This window comes from Gymnodraco acuticeps, unplaced genomic scaffold (genome assembly GCF_902827175.1).
Source record: "Gymnodraco acuticeps unplaced genomic scaffold, fGymAcu1.1, whole genome shotgun sequence".
NCBI lineage: Eukaryota > Metazoa > Chordata > Actinopteri > Perciformes > Bathydraconidae > Gymnodraco > Gymnodraco acuticeps.
In genome coordinates, this window is record NW_022992250.1 from 831,463 (window position 1) to 854,037 (window position 22,575).

General features: G+C 38.9%; 1 protein-coding gene across 2 annotated transcripts in view; it reads right to left on the reverse strand.

Moving 5' to 3' along the window:
* Positions 1 to 1,773: 1,773 nt before the first annotated feature.
* fstl4 (follistatin-like 4) overlaps positions 1,774 to 22,575 on the reverse strand; it is a 240,311-nt gene continuing 219,509 nt past the window's right edge. Inside the window, exons 10-16 of one of the 2 annotated variants that reach the window (XM_034206719.1) lie at positions 19,379 to 19,513; positions 18,758 to 18,784; positions 17,470 to 17,588; positions 16,024 to 16,173; positions 11,574 to 11,681; positions 5,473 to 5,582; positions 1,774 to 5,273 (exon numbers count right to left, since the gene is read on the reverse strand). In XM_034206719.1, coding sequence (XP_034062610.1) covers positions 4,571 to 5,273; positions 5,473 to 5,582; positions 11,574 to 11,681; positions 16,024 to 16,173; positions 17,470 to 17,588; positions 18,758 to 18,784; positions 19,379 to 19,513 — 1,352 coding nt within the window. In that variant the 3' untranslated portion in view covers positions 1,774 to 4,570. The remainder of the gene's footprint in view (positions 5,274 to 5,472; positions 5,583 to 11,573; positions 11,682 to 16,023; positions 16,174 to 17,469; positions 17,589 to 18,757; positions 18,785 to 19,378; positions 19,514 to 22,575) is intronic. The other variant, XM_034206720.1, reaches the window with a different exon arrangement.

Genomic DNA, 22,575 nt, shown 5'->3' on the forward strand with positions numbered 1-22,575 from the left:
CTTAACATCTTATCGATGGATTTGGCCTCAAATCAGCATACTAACATTGCATGTTGACGTTATAATTTAGCTAAATGCACCATTGTGTTTAAGTAAGGATTTACACATGTTTGTAAGACTTTTATTTTCTTTCTATTTGGGCCTTTTTGCCTTTATTACAAGAAGATACATATAGGACAGTATTTTGTTTAAATGACCTTGAATTTGTTCCAACGCAAGAAGTTTTAGATCTTGGTCTCCTTACATTTTAATGAAGGAAGGATACAAAAAAGGTTCCACACACCTGTTGAAACTAAAGTAATTATTTTTACAGTCCAATGTTGTGATTTCCTCTTGTCTTCGAAGGTTTTCACACACTTTAAAAGCTGCATATGGTCTTGTTAAATAAAAACACTTTCTCTAGACAGCTGTTTTCCCAGCGCAACAAAACAAGCGGCATTGCAAATGCATGTCTGAGTGGTTTGATTCTCAGCTAATACCAAAATAAATTCCACTCTGGGTATACAACTCTGGGTCTTATTATTTATTTAACTAAAGCCTAAGCAGATTAGTTGCCCGACTTTTATTCAGACATTAAGCCTGCTTTCACCAAAACTGTTTACTTGCCTAAATATCACTAAAATATAATCTTTTAATGTGCCAAACAAGTGACAGTGGCGTGTCCAGCTACGGCTGCTATCACATTTAATGTTGGAATCATTCAATTATCACCTAATCCACTAAACCTAATCCTCAGAGTTTGTGTTTATTTACTGATATTTTATGACAGTTTTGGTAAACAAATTTACGAAAAAGAAGAGTTTAAATGGTAGAAGAGTCAACATCTGGCCCTTGGAAAAAAGTCATATTATAGTATGTCGAAAATAATATAAAAAGAGTCATAGTATAGTATGTCGATAATTATCTTCAAGAAGTCCTAGTTTAGTTTGTTGAACAATAAAGTGATTGATAAAGAATTGAAGGTCATATGGATAAAGTAAAGCAGTTGAGAGATCACTTCTCATTGTTGCCAGTTCATGTTGATATCAGATTGAAAACCTTTTTATTTGCAGCCCTTCGGAAGAGGATGGATGTGTGATTATGTTGTGGTTTGTCCACAGATATGTCAGTAAGCCGTGGATGAAAGCCGGCGTGTTCCTGTCTCCACTCTGTTGGGATTCACAGGAAATTGAAGCAGGCGTGAACAGGAAGGTAATTATCTGTGTGATCGGATTGTCCTACCTCACCGATGTTTGGCTCCAGGAAGTCTTTTCTTCTCCCTTTCACCTCATTGTTTCACTCTGAGGCTGAGGGGATATTGACAGCGTCTGTCAGTAGAGCAAGTAATGGATGAATGGCCATGGATTGTCAGTGTGCGTTAAGACAATAGATAACATTACCATTACATTAACTTTCACCGTAGTGAAGGCCGGCTCGATGCACGCCTATCACTGGACCAAGACTATTAATGGCCGTGTGGGCAGGGATGGGGAACGGATGTCACATCAAAGGTGAGATGATGATACAAATTATTATTAATAAGTTACTGTCAGACTTATTGTTTTCGGACTAAAAAAAATAGTTTTAGTTTTCATTTTTTAAACAGTGAAAAACTGATTCAAGTTTCTGGATTTGATGCATTTCAGGAATATTTTAAATAAATTGTAATTAGCATTTTCTTAAATATTTATATAAATACTTTACTATTAATCAAGAAGGTCATTTGACATTGCAAACAAGGGAACAACAACATACATTCCTATCAATACATTCAAGAAAACACATCAACTTGACTGATTTTTACAATATATTTAATTTGATTTTTTCTTACAAAACAATTCCCTCATAAACCAGAACACACAAAATGCATAAAGAAAACTGTACAGTCAGTTTCGTCATGTCTGAACGTGTTCTAAACATGAGAAATGTTATCTACAACAGTGGTTCCTATCAATGTCTATCACACCAAGCGGGTCAGCTGAGCAGCCCCTCACAGGAGGGTTCGAGGAGAGGGATGCAAATATTCATGTGACACTGAAGGTAGATCCAAACAAACAACACGAGCTAGCCAATTATTTAGTAATATCAGCGAGTGTGCTGCAGTCTCTTTGTTCTTGATCTCCGGGGCTCTAGTAGCGGTGTCAAACTGCTGAATCGACCTTAAGAGATAAGCTGACGGACGTGTCGAAGAGAGGGAGGGAAGGTGACTTTTTCACAAGTAAACCGTGAGTGAGTGCGAGAGATCATTGAGAGATGATCATGTTGAAGGTCTGTTTTTATTACATGCATGTCTCAGAGCCGCCCAATACGGTAGATGCTCATTTAGAGCCACCAGGGGAGTGACTTTGGATGGGAAAGTGACTTTACGAAGCATCAGAGCCTTTTTTTAAACAGTAATAATATATTTATTTTTGATACAGTGAGAAAACTGGGCTACCAATTTGACACATTACCATTCATAAACATAAATGTATGTCAAGATAGTATATTTTTCTCCTCAGTGCAACAGTGGTCTATCATTGAGTCATCAACAGGCTTTCATGCCAGAAAGTAACTTCATGGCTGATTAGCAGCAAATACCTAAATTACAAACAAGAACGACTAATCGGCTTCACTCCTGCGTTTTCTTTTTTTCCCTACCCTACACATTGCATCGCATTGGGGAGTTACAGGCACAACTACGTATTAGGAGATGATAGTTAGTATTTGATGTGGGCCGTTGTTTATTCCTGGGGAGGAAAAGCAAACCACATTAGCAGATATTCTCCATTCACAAGACTCCAGCTGGACTTATGGTGATACACTTTTCCTTAAGCACTCCTTCTGTGGAGTTGTATGTAACTGCCAAAAAAAGGGTCAACAACTGCACATTTCTATAGGCTGTGAGTATTTGTACAGTGATCACATACTGTATAATATACAAGAGAGCTTGCTGAGATCATTTAGAAGATATCTATCTTTCCATGCAGGGACTGAGCATTAATGCTACTTTTTCTAAAGTCCTTTACTTTTACAGTTTACATTGTATTTGATATAAAATATGTATTTTTATGAATGAATTGATTACACTATGTTGCCTATAGCTGGTCTATGCTGATTAAGGAAGTTCATTTAAAAATAAATTAAAGTATATATAAACAAATTGCAATTAACGAGACATTAAGTGTGAATGCTGGATACATATTAATGTTCCTCGTCACTACCGTCAAGAGGCAGAGATGTTTGAGAGATTCCAGTCACTTCTGATATCATTATTACATCTGCAGAGCTGCAGTGGCGTTGTCTTGTTGCTAATGGATCATCATTACGATTATTAGTGCAAATGGGAAAAAGCTAATTACACAACCACAGAGTGAACATACCTGCTATTTTGAAGGACAAATAGTTGCTGGTGTTTATTCGGTTCCTGCCTCGAGACAGATAATACCAGGGTTGTTCAAAATTAGTGATACAATGTTGATGTTTAAAACAGTACGGTAGTTTAGTGTCTGTTATTCCTGTGCAAATGTGGTTGCTTTTAAAAGTTTTTCTTGCAGACTAGACAGAAAGTAATACAAAAATGTTCTATGTGTAACAAAGTGGAATAACTACCACATGGCAAGTGTAGTACCTGCCTTAGAGATTCATCTTGATGCACAGCTCTCAGGGAGGAAGTAAAAATGCTCACAGCCCGTTCGATAGCGAGTTGATGGCACTTTGGCGCGGCCTCAGCATGTGGGGTCAGAGTAAAGAGGAGTCATTACCCTGAGGAAATCTGTGTGGCATTTTTAGGCTCTGCAGATCAGAATTGTGCTGCAGGTACAGAATAAATGTGAGGGACAGCAGGAGAGAGATTACACCATTGCAAGAGACCGCAATATGTACTGTTCATTTCTGGTTAGGCTGCCTTTGCGAGCGAAAACATCGGCTAATGGACCAATCGGGCTCTTTGGAGAGACAATGTAAATAGAAGGAATTACACATGTGCATAAAGCCAACCTCTGCCGGCATGAGAAGAATGAGAGCTTTCAGAGGGAGGATACAGTACAATACCATGACAAAGGCCAATAAACGGATGGGTTGGTAGCTTTTAAAAGGACTCAGAACACACATACACTAAAGGCAGACAGGACAGACGGACAGTTTCTGGTGATTATATGCAGCACTGGTGATAACGACAAACATTGTTGAGATAAACAAAATCGGAAAGCTTTTTACTCTAAAAAAAGTGAGCATTGTGCATAGTTCATAGTTTGTTAATAACCCCTCTTCAGGTACCTACTTGCTGTGATAACATGGAAGGAAGTGCAATAATGTACAATTCTGTATAGTTAAGTGAACATAGATCACTGTTGCACTGAACGGCATTGACACTTTCTCCCAATAGAAATATCACAACAGGGTTTCTTAATGTTTTTCTCAATTACTCTAATTTTAAGTGTAGTTTTGTTACAATAAACCCAGGCATGTATCCCTCTCGCTCAGTCCCAGGGTTGAGTCCACAACTGATCTTCACATAAATCTTTATAATAGGTAATTTGGCCTGATCTTTCCTTTTTTTCCATTTACGTTTGTCTCTAATCTTCATCTTTCTTTTTTTCCCCCTTTTTACTCATACCTCGCCGACCCAGACGACTGTGTTTCCTCTCTTGATGTCTGACACTTCACAGTGAGGCGTTCTCTGTTTGCCATTCAGGACAAAGAGGGACTCGGCTGACGGTGTCACGAGGTACTGTCCAAACAAACCGCTGGAGACCACTACTCTGTTGGGGCCTCCCCAGGGCCAGGCTTGGGGGGCCAGGGGCTCCTTGAGGCTCCGCAGAACCTCAGTGTGGCCCGAGGACAGATCGGCAAACAGCAGGTCCGTCCCTGAGCTCGAGGTGGCGACAACCACGTGCTGGTTGGACTCCGTGAAGGACGGCTGGAAAGCCAAATCGGACACAGCTATTGGCTCGTCCACTTCCTGGTTCAGACCCAGCTCCCCCTGGAACGACACTGTCTGTACTATCAGCTTGGAGCTCTGAGGGTCGGGCGTCACAATGTAGCGGCCATCCGGCGACACAAAGGCCTGCCCAGTGATGTTCAGGTTTGGACCAATCACTGCGTCCGTCACGCTGTCGATGAGCAGCTGGGGCGGGGCTTTCAGGTGGCTCTTGCTCTCGCACTGGACGAAGTAGAAGCCGCTCAGGTGTGTGTACGCCATGCTGACCGGTATGCAGCTGTAGTTCTTCAGGCTGATGGTCTTGACGCGATGGAAGGTCTCAAGGTCGATCTTGTGTACCGCAGGTTCGTTTTTGAGGAAGACGAAGGCAAACCTAAATTGACAAAGGTCAGAGGAAAGGTTAATAGCCTTTCTAGATTTTTGGGGGCAGTGATTATCAAACATGGAGATTCTCATTAGGATTCTCATTTGCTCTTTTCTCCTTCACTTCAGATGGACAGCCGTGATGAGCGAGCAATGAGGTCGGAGGACGATGAAGGGGTTAGTGTGTGTGCGCAGGTTTGCTGCTTTACCTCACGTGTGTGATGATGAGGTTGGTTGGAGGAATAAAGAAGTCGCTGACCCTCTGGAAAGTCGTGCGGATGGCATGATGCACCTCTCCCACACTGGCTTGAGGAATGACCTATAGACAATGCACAGAGCAGTATAAACATTAGGTATCTATAAGAAGGATTATTACCATGATATGGACAATGATATTTTCCATTTTAATGTATTTTGGGAGCAGAGACTGTAAGCAAAAGATTTACACAATTCCAAATAAAAATGTTATTCATTGACTCATCGACTTTGCAGATGGATATGAAAATAGTTAACTTCAAATCTGGCCAGCACTGCAATGTCAGAGTTGCAAAAACATGAATTTAAAAACCAAAAAGAACGCCATAATTAAAATACTATTTTTACTGAACCAAAATGTTAATGCTGCTTGAGATATTTTACTACAACCACAATGCTTCTGTACATTCCTATGAATATAACAACAGCCAGACAAATTGTTTCCTTTTGGAAATATAGGCATTGTTGGAGCAATCTTCTTAGATCTTAAGAAAGCTTTTGATACAGTCAATCATCAAGTTTAATATTCACATATTCACAAAATGTCTTATTTAAATTTCTCACCCAGTGCAATAGACTGGATGAGCTCCTATCTGTCAGATATAGTTCAGTGTGTAAGGGTAAGTGGCGAGACATCACCACCCCTGAGGAATGAACTGGGTGTACCCCAGGGATCTATCATGGGCCCAATTCTATTCAGCCTTTATATAAATGACTTGCCATCAGTGTGCACTGGATGTGCGGTGCAAATGTACGCTGATGACACTGTCATTTATGTCCATGCAAAAACTAAGGCCCAAGCTGCTGCCAAACTAAGTGATGCAATGGTTAATGTAAATCAATGGCTTACTGACTCCCAGCTATATCTGAATGTTAAGAAGGCAGTCTGTATGTTTTTTTTAGCAAGACCAACACTGTGAACTCAAGGTATATGTGTCTGGGGAGGTCATTCAAACAGTTACACATTTTAAATATCTAGGCATTATCCTTGACACTACTCTATCCTTAAAAAAACAAGTGAGAAAGGTAATGCAAATAACTAAATACAATCTAGCAAACTTTATATATATAAGCAACTGTTTGACAACACCTGTAGCAAAAGTCTATATGACTGCCATGATCATTCCCCACCTAACATACTGTATGACTAGCTGGACCCAGGTGAATAGCACACCATTAAGCTATACCACCATTGCAAAATCCTGGACAAACATAACCTGCTCAGCTGGGAAAATCTTTTAAAACACACTGATGCATGTTTCGTTTTTAAGATTATGAACGGCAAGGCACCCCCCACTACTCTGCACTTTTATACAGCAGACACATTCAAACAGCAGAACCACAAGGTCTGCCCTAAGAGGAGACTGTGTAGTCCCTCTTAGGTCCAGTTCCTTTGGTAAACACTGTTTCTCTGTGAGGGCATCAACACTTTGGAACACAATACCGATACAGATAAGGAATAACACCTCCTATCATACATTGAACCACTATCATAAGAACTGGCTTTTAAGCAATCAAAAATGTGAACACTTTTAACTGTATCATAGTATGATAGTATTTCATCTGTTTGCATGTTTGTCTGTTCCTATTTATTGTTGTACTGTTGTTGTCTGTTGTATTCTTTTTAATTATGTTTTTATTTCTCTAGTCTTGTTGTGGTTATCTTGCCAACTTTATTTTTATTTTGTTTTAATATCGGTTTCGGTAATTGAAAAAAAAAATACTTGAAAACTAATTGCCATCAACCGGTAAAATAGCAACATTTAATGAGACATACTTTCTATGCAATGAAAGAACCAGTTACAACAAGATTGAGATCTAGTGCAGAGCTAGACAGATCAGACGCTGACATTTATCCAAGCTGAATCAGTGTTGGGGAATATGCCAATAAGTAATACATTGTAGTGCATAATTGTCAAATAAATGTTAATTAAATGGTCATTTGGAAACAGTATCTATATTACATAGTCTACCACAGATCTCTGACAAGTTTATGATTCACCTGGTCACAATGTTCAACTAATTATAAGGATCCTTATCAAAAACATCTCACTCCTTAAATGGTGGTATGTGCCTCAAAACTCCAGTATTGGTTACTGCTATATATGAGTACTGCTCATATAAAACCTGCGATAGTTAAACCCGTGACCTTTAAGCTTCATCAGAATAAAGCCTCATATTTCAGGACTGAACAGCCGGAGCTTGTCCAGATGACATGCCCATAAATCCTTTAACAGATAAACATCTACAGTGCATGACTCCGGCTGATGAAGAGCGGCTCCACCTCCGTTATCTGATAAAGCATCTTACACAAAGATGGTTGTCTTCGACGCACACCCGACAATAAAAGCCCCATTTCTCATGTCACACACCTGGTACTGAATCAGCATGTTTGTAAAGTGCAAGGTGGGGAGAGCGCACACTTTTGATGGGCACCGCTTCGTCCATGACACAAGCTTCATCATGCATGCCTGCTGATCAGCAAGGACAAGTGGAGGTGTTTATGGGACCTTCACATGTGACACTGTGCATGTATTAAAAGCAACCAGTCAACTCCTGCCCCTGCTTGCAGAATAAAACCAGCTCTTTTTATTCAGATTTGTACAGATTTGATATTCTCAGAGAAACTCGGCTTATTGAAGCGACTCCAGGTTTAGACACCTAGGCAAATGTTGCTGGAGCGCATATAGAATATTGTATTAAAAGAAAGAACTAAGCTTAAAATCTGTTTTGATGTCCACGCCTACGCAGCTCTAGCTGAACCCCTACCTGATGCCCAGTGGGGGGCAAATCCACGCTCCTCCCTCAGAAGTAAGAAATGCAGGAAATAAAAATAGCAGTTTAAGTTGCACTTCTTCTGCAATACTCCTCAAAAGTATTCTCCGTCTCGTCTTTTGTTAAAGAAAAATAATAGATCTGCAGGTTTTTATTCCGTGTGAAACATGAAAAGAATCCTCATTAAAAAACAGTCATTACAACAGTTGCAGAATACAATGAGGACAGTTAATGAGGTTCAATGGAGTATCGCTCATGTATTATTAGGCAGCAACTCAGGTCTCCAGGGCTGCAGGTGCTCTCGACTTAATGCCACTGGCTTCTCTTTGTCATCGCTCATGCTTGCATTTCATATCCACACACTCAGCAACGAGGCCAATTGAGTTTTACTCCTGCCCCGCCTCGCCGGCTGCACTAATACCTGTGGGGGATTTGGTTCTGACTGAGTAGCTTTTTCTTTACAACAACATTCCCTCAACCTTATTTTTTTTAAACTTTCCCATCTAACTACAGAACACCCATATAAGATGGCACTCCTCAAATGCTCCACTGTATTTGTATGATTTGAATTCAATAAATCTTACAAGGCACTTTTATGTTTTACAGCGCACCACATGTTACATGTTTTATTGTTTTATGTACTGTCAGATAACTCATCATTTAGCTCATGGGGAGCAATAAAGCACATTATGGATTCCCTGGAAGACTCAAAGGCACGCTGTTCCAGATCAATGCAGAATTTTAAAACTGAAATGAATACTTTGTGTCTTTGAATTCCTGAGGCGTAGATCATTGATTTATAAACGCATGCATTAGAAAGAAAGGAGACAGATGTTTGCTGATATGCAGATCAGATCTTCATGTATTATACTCAAACAAAACACATTTGATTGGTTGCCATCAAATGTCTGCAGATTCATAGCCTTGTTAACTTGTTCTTTCATCAGATATGTATTGATTTAAGTCTTGTTATTGGACAGCTACAGTATAAACATGCAAAGGTCACAGGCTTGAATCAAATCAATGCTGCTGTTACAGTATATGGCGTGTGTTTAAATACCAAGCTACCAGATGCTTCTAATTATACAACAGTCGTTTTCAGACTATTTTATTTATGTAATTATTGTAGGAGATATAAAACCAACTAATAACCAAAATGTATAAAAAATACCTTTTAATGGATAGATTTAAAAACTAGTATGTTACTAGCCTGAATTGAAAACATGTAGTTTCCTCACGAGTTTTTGAAATAATGATTTAATTGCAAGACTATTTGAGAGATAAATGGGGAGGCACGGAGAGCAATCAAAGAGTTAAGGTCTCCCTGACACGTAGTTGCAGAGTGGACTGACAGTCTGAATGGCCACGCTCCTCTCTGCCCGGCAGTGATTCCTCCATTTATCTTCTCTAATGAATTGACAATCACACTCCCTCTGATGTTTACATAGAGGTATTGAGCCATCATAAAATGTGGCTGCTTAAAGAAACCACACACACTGAGCTGACTACACAACTTCACATCATGTGCAGACACAGTCATACACATGTATGGAGCGAAGCAGTGCCTCTGTTAGTGACAGGCTGCTGCTGAACGGGTCAATTACTTTCAGTCCAAATGATGATGACATTATCAAACAATTTATTTGTGGTGTGATCCTCGTGGCCTGCAACCATTATGCAATTTCCCTGCAATTGCATTTTTGAGTGATTCAACCACTGCTCTATAATTATTCATTAATAAAGAACAACTGCAGGAAGTGGATAAATTAAGATATAAAAAACCGTAATGTGTTTTCTGAAGTTCAGGAAGCAGCCATACATGTTATGCAAAGCTGCTCTGATTGTTTCAAATTATATGAGGTGGAAATGGTTTTGTCTGTGATTTACAAAAACATATTTTCAAATAATGTTCTACTTCATTTAAAACTATAACCTCTAAAAGAAGTTTAAAAAAAACTACAAAAAAAAGCCCTGACAGCCAAACAGAAACAAAGTATCTGCTAGTACACCTACACTCTGAAGAGAAGGTGCAAAACTGAAAGAAAACACACATACCGTCTACTTGGCCATGGAGATTGTACATCTTAGTAGAAAACTGCTAAAACCCACACACAGGTGGCCGTCTTTTTACAACTCTTTATTGCCATACCATAGTGGCACCTTCAGATCCAAAACAATCTACCATTACATTTTCTTTCAAAAGCCCTGTATTTTTTTTTTACAAAATTAAGTTTTATTTTTAGGACGACTCCAGTACCATTAACAGCTACACACTCACTAATTAACTTTCAAAATGTTCATGAAACACTTGTGTTTAAAACTAACAAGGCAAAAAACAAAGAAATAATTTATGCAGTGCATTATGCAAGTGATTCTCTGAATAAAAAATGAGTCATTACACTCCAGAGATCCTCTGAAGAGTCATACATTTGAGAGTGTATCATCCCTCTGCAATCTTTTTAATGAATAGACACCACAAACAGTAAAGACTGAACACAGCATCTTACATGATTATACTATGATCTGTCCACGCACGCACGCACGCACGCACGCACGCACGCACGCACGCACGCACGCACGCACGCACGCACGCACGCACGCACGCACGCACGCACGCACGCACGCACGCACGCACACACACACACACACACACACACACACACACACACACACACACACACACACACACACACACACACACACACACACACACATCCCTATGAAAACACCAACACAAGCATCCCCCAGGCACCGGCTCTGTTCCCCTCCCCTTCCCTCCATGTCTTCCCCCTCCCCTTCCCTCCCCCCTCCTCCCTCACCTCACCCAATCCCCCGAGGTGGATTAAATACAATCACACCTGTGATCATTTCTCATTTGTGACGTCTCCAACACCAGTGGTCCAAAGGGACGCCATGCACCAGCCAACAGCACCACAGCTGTGAATTACTGTTTTGCTGGCTTTGTAAATGCTCCATAGATTATTTGTGGTCATGTAAATACTTATCATGTAAACAGGAAACGCAGGTACACAATAAAGCTCTATTAGTCACAAGGTGCGTTTTCCTCGCATGAGGAACTTTCTGCAGTTTATATAGATTATATTCTTCCAGGAAGATAATCCCTCATCAGAGATCCCAAATACACACACAGCAAAAGTAATGATAAATAAAGAAGGGCTTTTTTTCTTTTACCATTAAAGCTACACTGGCACGCACGCACGCACACACGCACGCACGCACGCACGCACGCACGCACACACACACACACACACACACTAACCTGAAGTGTTGGATGTGTTCTGTCCATATCCCCCCATGTTAGGACCCACACCTGGTCATGTGACTTGTCATAGAGCATCTTCACTGGAAAAGAATCTGTTGTTACTGCCTAGAAGAGATGGGCAGAAAACGAAAGGAATATTGAAGGTTTATTAGGCTAATCAATGATATATAATAACAACAAAAATTCCACATGTAAGTAAGATTATTTTTTCTCGGGATATCAGGCATAATGGCCTTTTTACAGATACTCTACTAAACTAAATCATTGGCTATGTTGACCCATAAATACTATTACATTTGTCAACAAAATGTCAAACTGAGAGGATCCTTTTTATTAATCATAAAAAATAAATAAAACTTTATATCAGTTTATTACCGGTGTATTGCTTGATAATAATGCTCTTGGAATCGTATTGGAGCTGACTATGAAATCAGAAAATATTGTATAACAACCAGTACCTCGAAGATCATTTTGTTAACGCTGCAAATCACAAATGGTGCCACCATCACATTTCACAAAGGACTCATTTGAAAATAAATCTGCAGCTTGCTAAAGTCCCATTGCCTACTTATGAATAGGTCATACAGTCCTTAATCAAAATGCAAAGGTTTTTTCTCTATGATGCAGATGTTGAAGTGAAGGAGAACGTTTTTTTCAGCATGTGTAAGAACAGAAAGAATACAACATAGAGGAACGAATGGAACAGGCAGATAGGAAAAAAGAGAGATGAGGGGGGTGGAGTGTGTTCAACCTCAGGTCTGCTGCAATGTCAACAACGAGAAATAACACAATCTATTACCCTGCTTCTGGCTGGCGGACAGGGAGCTGCTGACACCAGCTCTGTGTTCAGTAATGGTAGGTCCGGCCCTCCACTCTGCACCGGTCAGCCAAGTGTCAACTCAGCATGTGTGCATGTACACTATGTGTGGACTGCCTGTCTGAATTTACTGGTAATAAAGCTTTTTTCTGTTGCTGCTCCCGGGCTCTGGTATAGACTCCTGTTCCACCATTGACAATTTTAAGTCACATTTTAAGTCCTACCTTTTTTTGCTTGCTTTTAGTTTAGTTTGATGGCAACATACGGTTTGACGAATCCCCTCTTCACTCCGTTCACTTCCAGTTGCTCCTAATTTGGTTTATTTATTTGTGTCAAGACTTGTTATTAAGTGCCTATCTTTGTTTATTGGTGCAAAGGACGTTATTTGTCATGTGTTTTTTCAACATGCATATGTTGTATTTAAAGTCTCTATTACAATTTATTATTCTACATTTTTTCAAAATAAAGGTTGAATAATGCATTTCTAAAAATAGTCTTCTGTAGGTTCATAGGGTTGAGAAGACAGCGATGGATCTCATATCTAAACATAAACACACTTGCGACATTGACACAAGTTGGCCTTGCCCATTGTGTCACTTCAATTTAATTTAAACATTTATACATAGTATCATATCAAGATTTCAAGCTGAATTCTGAGTCAGCAACTCTACTGACTTGAACATGTTAAAAGCTTAATAAGACTTGATAAAGGGTTTCAAATGTTTCAGATTCAATCAAATGCTATCAAACCTGAACTCAAAGACAGAAAACTAAGTATTTATTACTTTATTACTAAAACACAGTTAAAATACACATTGGTGTCATACAGGTAGATGCATGCATAGATTCACAATATTGTTCTTCAGGAAAAAGGAATATCTAAAACGTTGCTAAAGGATGCTCACTGAGTCTGAGAAAAGAAAAAGCATAACTAAAACCTAAAACATGACTACAAACAAAGCCATTGTAAGGTGTTTATGTTACTAGATCACCCAAGGTCTTGGCTATCTTCTTTTTAATCAGCCAAAATGCCGTTGTTTTCACGTGCAATGTGAGGCTGACCCAGCACAGGTCTGAAACATCAGAGTCAAGGTTAGATCCCTTTGTTTGAGAAAAGAGGACGATTTCCTTGCGGGCAACAGGATGAACAAACTTGAAAGCCTTCATTAGTGCAGCTTCTCCACATGTTTACTGCTTTCATAGTGTCTGCTGGAAATCACATTCCTAAAGGTGACATTGTATTAAAGGAAACTTTCTATCAAAAGGATGTTGATAAAAGACCCAACAATAACTAATCCTCAATAACGGCATCTGTGCTTCTCTAGGATCTATATTTCTGGTTTTCTCATGAAAGAGAAAAGAGAATTGTTGTGTTTTAGTCCACCATTTCCCCCCAAACAGAGAATAGGCCATCTTATCTGTAACAGTCCAGGTTATGAGTATAGAGCGATTCATTTGGGTTTAGTTTGAAGAAAGAATTGTTTTGCTTTAATCTCATACTTGTAAAGGAAAGTGTTGCACAGTCTTTATTAATGTGGCAATCTAGTGTTTAGACATACGCTTCCTAATCACTGCGTTCAGTCGTCTCCTTGAGGATAATAAATGCAGTACTCTGACTTTACCATTTAAAAAAATGAAAGCAATTGTTGCGTTAATGCATTCCTTCTGTCAGTGGATTAATCGCTTTTATTGTACTCTGCCATCTTCTCTCTTATAATAAAAGGCCATTGCTGAAAGGAAAGTTGGAAATGTGCTTTGGAAAAAAAAGGCTTTGAAATAACAAAGAAAGAGCAGAGACGAAAAAAGGCTGGATGCATTAACCTCCTGCACCCATAGGTCAGAGAGGGTCTTCAAGAAAGAGAGAGAGAGAGAGAGGGTCGGCTGATCAAGGAGAGAAAATCAGTTTTTACAGTGTTAGAAAGAGAAAGAGAAAAGGGGGGGGTTTCTCGGTTATAGTGGGCAGCTTCTGCACCACAATAAACCAGAACACATCTCTGATTTTCTTGTCAATATATCACTTCTGTTATTGTTCTTGTGATAATATTTCATCACCAAAAGGTAAATACACGTAGTATTCTATCACATATTCCTCATTTGGAACAAGTGGAGGTCATATCTCTCAGTATTTAGTCAATCTTGTATTTCTTTTCAAAGTAAATTAGTCATAAATAGCATCAGAATACCTTATTTTCTCCCAGGGAGAATGATTTATGACAGTTGCAATATTTTAGAATAAAAAATATAACAATTACAATTAAATAAAAAACACAAAAATACAATTATTTATAAACATATGACGTGAAAGGAAAAAACGTGCAATAAATATACAATAAAATAGAATAGAATAGAAATGATGAAAACCATGTTATTGTTCGAAATGTAAAGTGTTATACAGTTATGATCCTAAGTAATATGAGTATTGCACAGTTAAATAATTACAAGTGATACAGCCTGAGTGACATTATGGAATAAGTTGAGTTGGAAATATCTTCACTTTAAACTGAAGGAGAAGAAGAACGTTTTTCACTGCTACCTGCTCACTTTGCCGTCTCTCTCATCCTGCTACTCAGACTTTCACTTAACTCCCTTCTGCTCTCCCGCCTCCTTCTCCTTGAGTTAGGCCTATTTCTTCTCATCCTGTACCTCACTATAAATGATGTTGACCCTGGGAAGAACCCCTGAGGGATTCAGTCTCTAAACAGCCGTTACAGGCAAGATGAATGGTGAGGCAGCCAGCACCCACCTGGGCACCATATTGTTTCGGGCGCTTGAGGTGCATTTGATTTATTTCCCCTTGCATGTGGTCTTCTTACATCTGTGGCACTTCAGGAGCAAGACAAGTTAAATCGAATGCACCTAATGTTGGTGATGCTGTTTGACTGGAAGACAAACACGCTCGCAAGTAATGTTTATCGACTGGATTTGTATTCTGTTAGCTTTTAAAGAAACCAAGACTTGGGCTTAATTTAGCGATGGATACTGGAGTAAAGGTTTCAAAATAAAATATGTCAGTTTGGTCATCTTAAATCTTTAAATGGAAATGCAATTAACAACAGCATTTCCTCAACCTGATGAGCTTTCTATTCTAGCAGGCCTTTTTTTACTTTGATTTGTTAACTCTGAGTTGGTTCCGAATGTAACATCTGTGACCATTATACATTACATATCATGTTAAAGTTGTATGTTGTAGGCGAAAAAATGAGGCATCTTCAACAGTTGATGAGCCATGTGCTGTAGAATGGAAATATGTAAACAAATACATAAACAATATGATCATGTATTGCAGTGTAGAAAAATGGAAATGGTGTGTTTATTGCCGTCCAAGCCTGTGTGATGGATGTGTGAATACAGTAACAACCTCGGTATCACAGATGTAGCATGTTTGCTTCACTTGAAAAAAAAACCCAAAGCTGGGTGTGAACATTGTGCTGTTTTGGATATAGAGTTTTGCTGCAGTTGCAAGAGTATAAACTACTTTTAATCCAATAAATAGCCAATAATGCTATCCCAAACTCTGGTGTGATTTGACAGGAGGAGGAAAGAGGAGTCATGGATGGAACTTACAACCCTTCTTTGCCTCTCAGATACTTAATATCTAGGATGTTTCTGAGACTTTGGTGCTCCACCCACCTGCACCACCTTCTGCGTCTGAACATCGACCACCAGCAGTCGGCTCAGGAGGGGCTGGGTCACGTAGATGTACTTATCCCTGACGTTGACTGCTGAGGACCACACACAGTGCTGAGGTGACACCCCCTCACCCTTAGGGCACATCTCCTCCTGGGATGACCAAACAGGCAACAGAGAGGATGATAGGAGGTTTGGGAATTGTTTCATTATCATTAAAAGTACAATTTGGAAAGGTCAACAATTGTTAATATGCAATACAAATAAATCTACAAATCATCAATTCAAATGTTTAGCAATTACTGTTCTCTTTTTAGACTTTTTTGAAAAGATTAAATGTAGAAATTATTTTTTACAAAGTACAGTTCAGTACATTTTTGGTACTGGGAGTGAAGGCAAGGCAAGAACAAAAGAGCTGACATACAATACAAATCAAATGTACACTGCAGAGCATGCTATACAATTACATTAAGGACAAAAGGACTGAACAACTAATATGAAATTCTGCCATATAACCCAGTCCTACCAGACATGCATACTTCATTTCAATAATAATATTATTATATTATGTAATATTATTATTATTGATAACACTAATTTATTTCATAATGAGTGTTTTCACTTTTAAGTGTGAAACTTTCGAAATATATAAACTGGCTAAGGAAACACTGCATTTAAAGGCTCTGCAGCATGCTGTCTTTGCTGACAAGACATTTATTCACACACTCCTCTACACACACAACATATATACTAGTATGTAATCACAAATACACACAACCACACACACATATACAACATCAGACACACATGCAAGAGTTTTCACCTTCTCTCCACCTCACCAAAGTGGAGAAAGTGCTGTTTACAGCAGGAACTGGCTAACACATGGCTTATTGAGTTTGTATTGATCTCTAATACAATTACAGGGTCCTGTAAAACTCAAATCCCTCAGAGGAACAAGCGAATTGAACCATCTAAAGCCCATTGCTCTGAGAGAGGGATGTTCTCCAGTGGATTAGAAACCTCAGGGTCTGCAGTATAGACTCTATACAGTCTATTGGTGCAAGCTGTTGACTAATGGACACGAGTAATCCCATTACATTAGTTAGGTGAGGAGCCCCGCTCTGACAACAGGAAGGACATCGAAGGAATGATAGCCTTCATTTTGGTCGCAATCTTTTTATACTAAAACCCTCCTAACTACAGAAATAGATAGATATATAGATAGATAGATAGAGAGAGAGAGAGAGAGAGAGAGAGAGAGAGAGAGAGAGAGAGAGATAGACAGATAGATATATGGAATATATTAAGTTGTGTATGGAGGAATATTGAAACTTTAATATAGGTTAGTGTAACCTAACCAAATGACCAATTAGTAATATACATCAATCTTATTGAATCTATAACACAATTTAAACCTGAAAGTAAAATAATGGCATAACGTGCACTTACATATGTAGCAACAATCCTCTCTGCCCGCTGCATATGTTTGCGTATCTCACATTCACTGGGCTGAAGAACAGTGATACCCTCATCAGAAAACACATAGAACATGTTTCCCACGCTCAACCCTGGAAGAGAACACAGAAGACAGACAAAGGTTGAAACACGCTTGAAGAAAAAAACAACAAATACACATTTACAACAACAGAATATCCCGCTCCCATCTTATCTGACATTTGTGACTGGCATTTCAATTTCCCTGCTCGAGGACTCCTCTTAGCGTGCTATCGCGTTAGCGGGGATGGGCAGTGTGTGTCTGCCAGCCATTTTGACAAAGCCTACAAAGGGCCCTGTCAGCAACACGCCAACCACATACTGTCGCAAGAAGCATCAAATTAAAGGCATTGCCTCAAAGAGGAAACATTTCACATCTCGACGTGTAAACAGCTGCTGATGAGTTAGCATCGCAGTCTGATGCAGAGGCATTTGGATGATTCGACAGCAGTCTATTACTGCCGGCAGGAACACGTCACATGAGCACAGATGATAAGCATAAGCACATAAACACACTTGCGCCATTGACAAAAACTGTGATGACGATTGATTTGTCAGGCTGTCATAACGCTGTGAGATAAACATAGTACACCAAAGAAGCAAACTGAATATGTATGTATGAATACAGAGACAAAAAACAAGCACTTGCACAACACACACAAACACACACACACTGTTAATGAGGCAGCTTTGAGTGCTGATAAGTGTTTAGAAATAATCCAAATGCTTACACGTCGTTTGGTTTTGTGGTAAACCTGATGTGGTGATGATGTATATAAAACAGATTGTGTTTGTATTGCATTCTAAACCGCAGCGGTTTTCCAGTGCAGTAGTAAAACTGTTCTTGTGGCCGTACTGATGTAATATATAGTATAAGGACAGCATGGATCGTTATACTGCTGAACACCACACAGTTGTTTTCGTGTGTAGCCACCACACTTGGTCTGTGGTTTTATTTGCATCAATTCTCTGCTTGTGTGTAAATGTTTCCTCCCCAGGTGATCTGAAAAATAGATTAGAAAGCACTCCAGAAAACAAGAAACACCCTGGGCACGAAAAGAAGAAAACAAGGTTGGAAGTAAAGTTTTGCTGGAGAGGAAACAGTGTTGTGATTCTTCTGGACAGTACAGCAAAGGTGTTGGAAAATGCAGATATTCAGCTGCAGGCCCTGAAGAGCCACAAACTATGCCCACCATATTTTCCTATTCACAAGAGTATCAAAGTTTTTACTTTAATGAATTACCTTCTTCTCTCCACAGAATGTTTGCAACTGCAGATTCAGCCACCCAGCAATAGAAAGGGAAAAGAGGGAGAACACATTAAATCACCTTCAGAAAAAAAAGAGACAGATCATCCAAGAAAGAGAGAGGGTGATTGATCTCATGTCATACCAAGAGCACACATATTTGACAGCTACAAAATGTTCCTTACTGCTGTTGACAGGATCATATTTCCTCTTAAATCAAGAGATCAAACGGAAGTCAGAGTTTAATCTTAACTGGCCCAATAAGCTCTTTCTCGATGGCGATTGTTAACTCGTCAAAATGATGCAATCTAATGAAAGAACCGATATCAAAGTAACATAAAATATGTAATTTGGGCGCTTGTCCCTTGCTATAACATATGGGATAAAATAAGCTGCCTGAGGTTCATTTTTAGTTCAAAACTCCATACATCTGTTGGGTTTATCAAGCTGGCAGCATGATCACAGGACAACTATGAAAAGGATTATATCACTTAACCTAATTACTACTAACATTATTATCTATGCCATGAGGATTTACGCCAATATACTGTTTAAAAAGTGGGTGCGAGGACTTATTTCTGGCTTCATCTTTAACAGAGATAATGTTCTTTGACTTACGGGTCTTCTTGGCCGAGTCTTCAACAAACAGAGAGGAGATATCCTCGTCCACGCCAACCTCGTTCTTGGCGATGCATGTGTAGGCTCCAGTGTCCTCGTACCGGACGCTGCCAATGAAGAGCTCACTACCATTGGCTACGGAAATAGAAACACAAAAGGAAATGTTACTGAAGCAGGTACATGTTGCTACATTATTTGATATCTTACATTTGGAAAAAAGAAAGGCTTTTCTTTTTGTCGCTGCTTTTAATTGAACTATTCATATCTTAGACTGCACTGTAACTTTGATCCATGTACTTTTTTCTTTTAATGTTTAATTGCACTGTAACTTTTATCCATGTATTTTTTCTTTTAATGTTTATTTTATTAGCTTTTCTTTTTAATGACTGATTTTAAATGCCATTTTCTTAATCTCTTTCATTTTTTGTAAAGCACTTTGAATTGCCTTGTGTTGAAAAGTGCTGTATAAATAAACTTGCCTTGCCTTGCCTTGCCTTGCCTTCAGAACAACCATCTTCGACTATGTTGTGGGTTTAGTACACTGTCGCCCATACAGTTGGAATACAATATGTTGTAACTCTTCCCATGAAATGATGGTGTGTGTAAATAGGAATAAAAAGAGGAATGTGTCTGAAAATAAAAGCATTCCAACTTTATGGGCAACAGAGTTTATACAGTATAACATTTTTAAACCATTGTTTTTCTGTAATAAATATACCAATAGCATAGCATGGGAGAAAAAAGCATGTTGTTCGTCTTATGTCAAGTATATATAGCAGAATGTTTGTTGATATCGACATGAATTGAACTGAAGAAGGCTTCTTTGTCTGAAATATGTTTGATACACAAGTAACTTTCCATCAGCATACCATTTTGTATGCCATTACATATCCTGCATTCTAATATAATAGCTTAGTTTCACACTTTATTTATTTCCCCACATATTCTGTACAATGCTGCATTGTTTGCCTGAAGTTGCAGCTGCAGGTGAGGTGGATGGAGGTGACAGGTGATGTTGGATGTTAGGACACAGAGGTCGAGGGAGGAGGTGGACGCTCTGATGTTTGCTGTAGCATCAAGCTCTGTGATGTACAGCTGCACTCTGATCCCTCCTGTCCTGTATGTAGCACTGCATTAAACACCACACTTCACAGCACTGGGAGAGTGAATTATGTTGGGTGTCACAGCGCTGCTTTGATAGATCTTGTGTACGAACATAAACGCTGCATCCGTTTCCAATTATTTTACATCTAGTATCTATAGCATCTATAAACCTCTAGAATATTCCCACTTTGAGGATATAAAAGGGTCTTTTTCTTTTGTTAAAACACACTCAAGTGTCTTCCTGCAGGAACAATATTTATAGAACAAACAACCAAAAAGACTGCAGCCTTCAAGATAAGTGTTCTATTTTATACGTTGAAAATGATGTCTGCCCTATAATTAATGCCTAGTGGGTCGTAAAACACGTTACAAAAGTTGACGCAAAGCTTTTCACATAAAGTGAAACGTCTTTTGGCTTCTGATAATAATTCTCTTTTATCAAGGGAAAAGAGCTTTGAAGTAAAAAGTGCCTCGAAGCAGGCCTTCATAGAATGAGACACCAGTTTAATTACTTCTAATTCATAATTATGTTGTGATAAATTCTTATTGAAAACCACTGAATCAGCCACTCATTCAATTAGTCTCTTTATCCCTATTTTGCAGGATTGTAGCTGTTTGCAATGACAGGGATTTTGAGAAGGATTGGTGTTTTTCCTCTAAGTTAGAACTTTTAATCTTCTTTACTTCTACCCTTGAGCTTGTTGTTGTAAGGGCAAATGAGGAATTTATGATTCAATGGGGCTATACTCAATATGTATATATTCACAATGGATAACATTACTATTCGTATGTTGAAATGGTTGAACCATCAGGTACATGATGGTTAATATAGTTCTAGAAAGACAGTCAATTAGAACCGGTGTAGACAATTGCAATTTGTTCATCTCTATCAAATATAAATCTGAAAAGGAAACAGGAACGGGATGGAACATATCTCATTCCTCTGGGATTGGGACAGGGAAGGATTTTGCTTTCATTAATTTGAGATGCAAGTGGAAATCCACTCTTGTGTTACCCTCTACTGTATCTCAAATGAATGATTATCTGTGCAAGATCCTAGTTAAAGTATTCTAAGTTGTCATCATGACACTTAAGATGATTTTCTCTGTGACCTCATAAAAAGTAGAAATCCAGTAGTCTCACAGCTCCAAATCCAAAGTGCTGCATCACTCTGAAGAAAGGCCAGGCCCCACATATTGTTATTCTGCTATGAGGGAAAACACTAAGCTTGTTTGTGATTCTTTGACTGAATACAGATGTCTTGGGCAGCGTAAAACACAGGATTCAACGACAGTGTCTTTTCAAAACAGTACAACGGCAGGCAGTAGGACATTTGGCAGCAAATGGCAGGTTTATACCCACAGTCTAAATCCAGTCATTGAGCTCACAGTCTTCATTCAACAGTCACAAATGCAGCCTGTTCCCTCAGATGACCTTGATTAACGTGGAATTTGAGTTATGTGATAACGATAATGTACTGAGCCTTCTTCACACAAAGCATTGTGGTTAAAAAAAAAGATCCATAATGTCACACATCAAGATATCACTGAAGCTGGGTTAAGAGGTTTGTTGTTTGCTATACAAACTGAACAACAGGGAATATCAGGCAAAGATTAATTTGATGTTTCAGCACCGCAAACGGTTCCAGAACACAGTTTCATTCATTCAGCAACACAAAGCAGTTTTCTTTCTTTACTGTTCAACTGTGGCTTACAATCAATACTCCTCACTACCATCTGTCAGTGTGTAGTTTTACAGCCACATATAAAGATAAAGGCAACACTTTTACACTGCTTTTATTACACTCCTAACACGTGAGATATGTGGAAATAAAATAAAATAATCATACCTTATATGCTTTTGATAAATTTTCTAAGGCATTGCTGGACAACAATGGTAATTTATATACGTTTCCACTCTAGTTTTTTAACTTAAATGTGGGGTAGGTACATTTGGAGAAACCAGCTCGAGTGCGCTAAAATTTGAAAATAAACAGCCGGAAAAAATCTGCCTACAATCTACAGAGCCCCTCCTCCAACACACACGAACGCGCACATGACCAATGAGGGCACGAGATAAGTTTGTGCACAGAT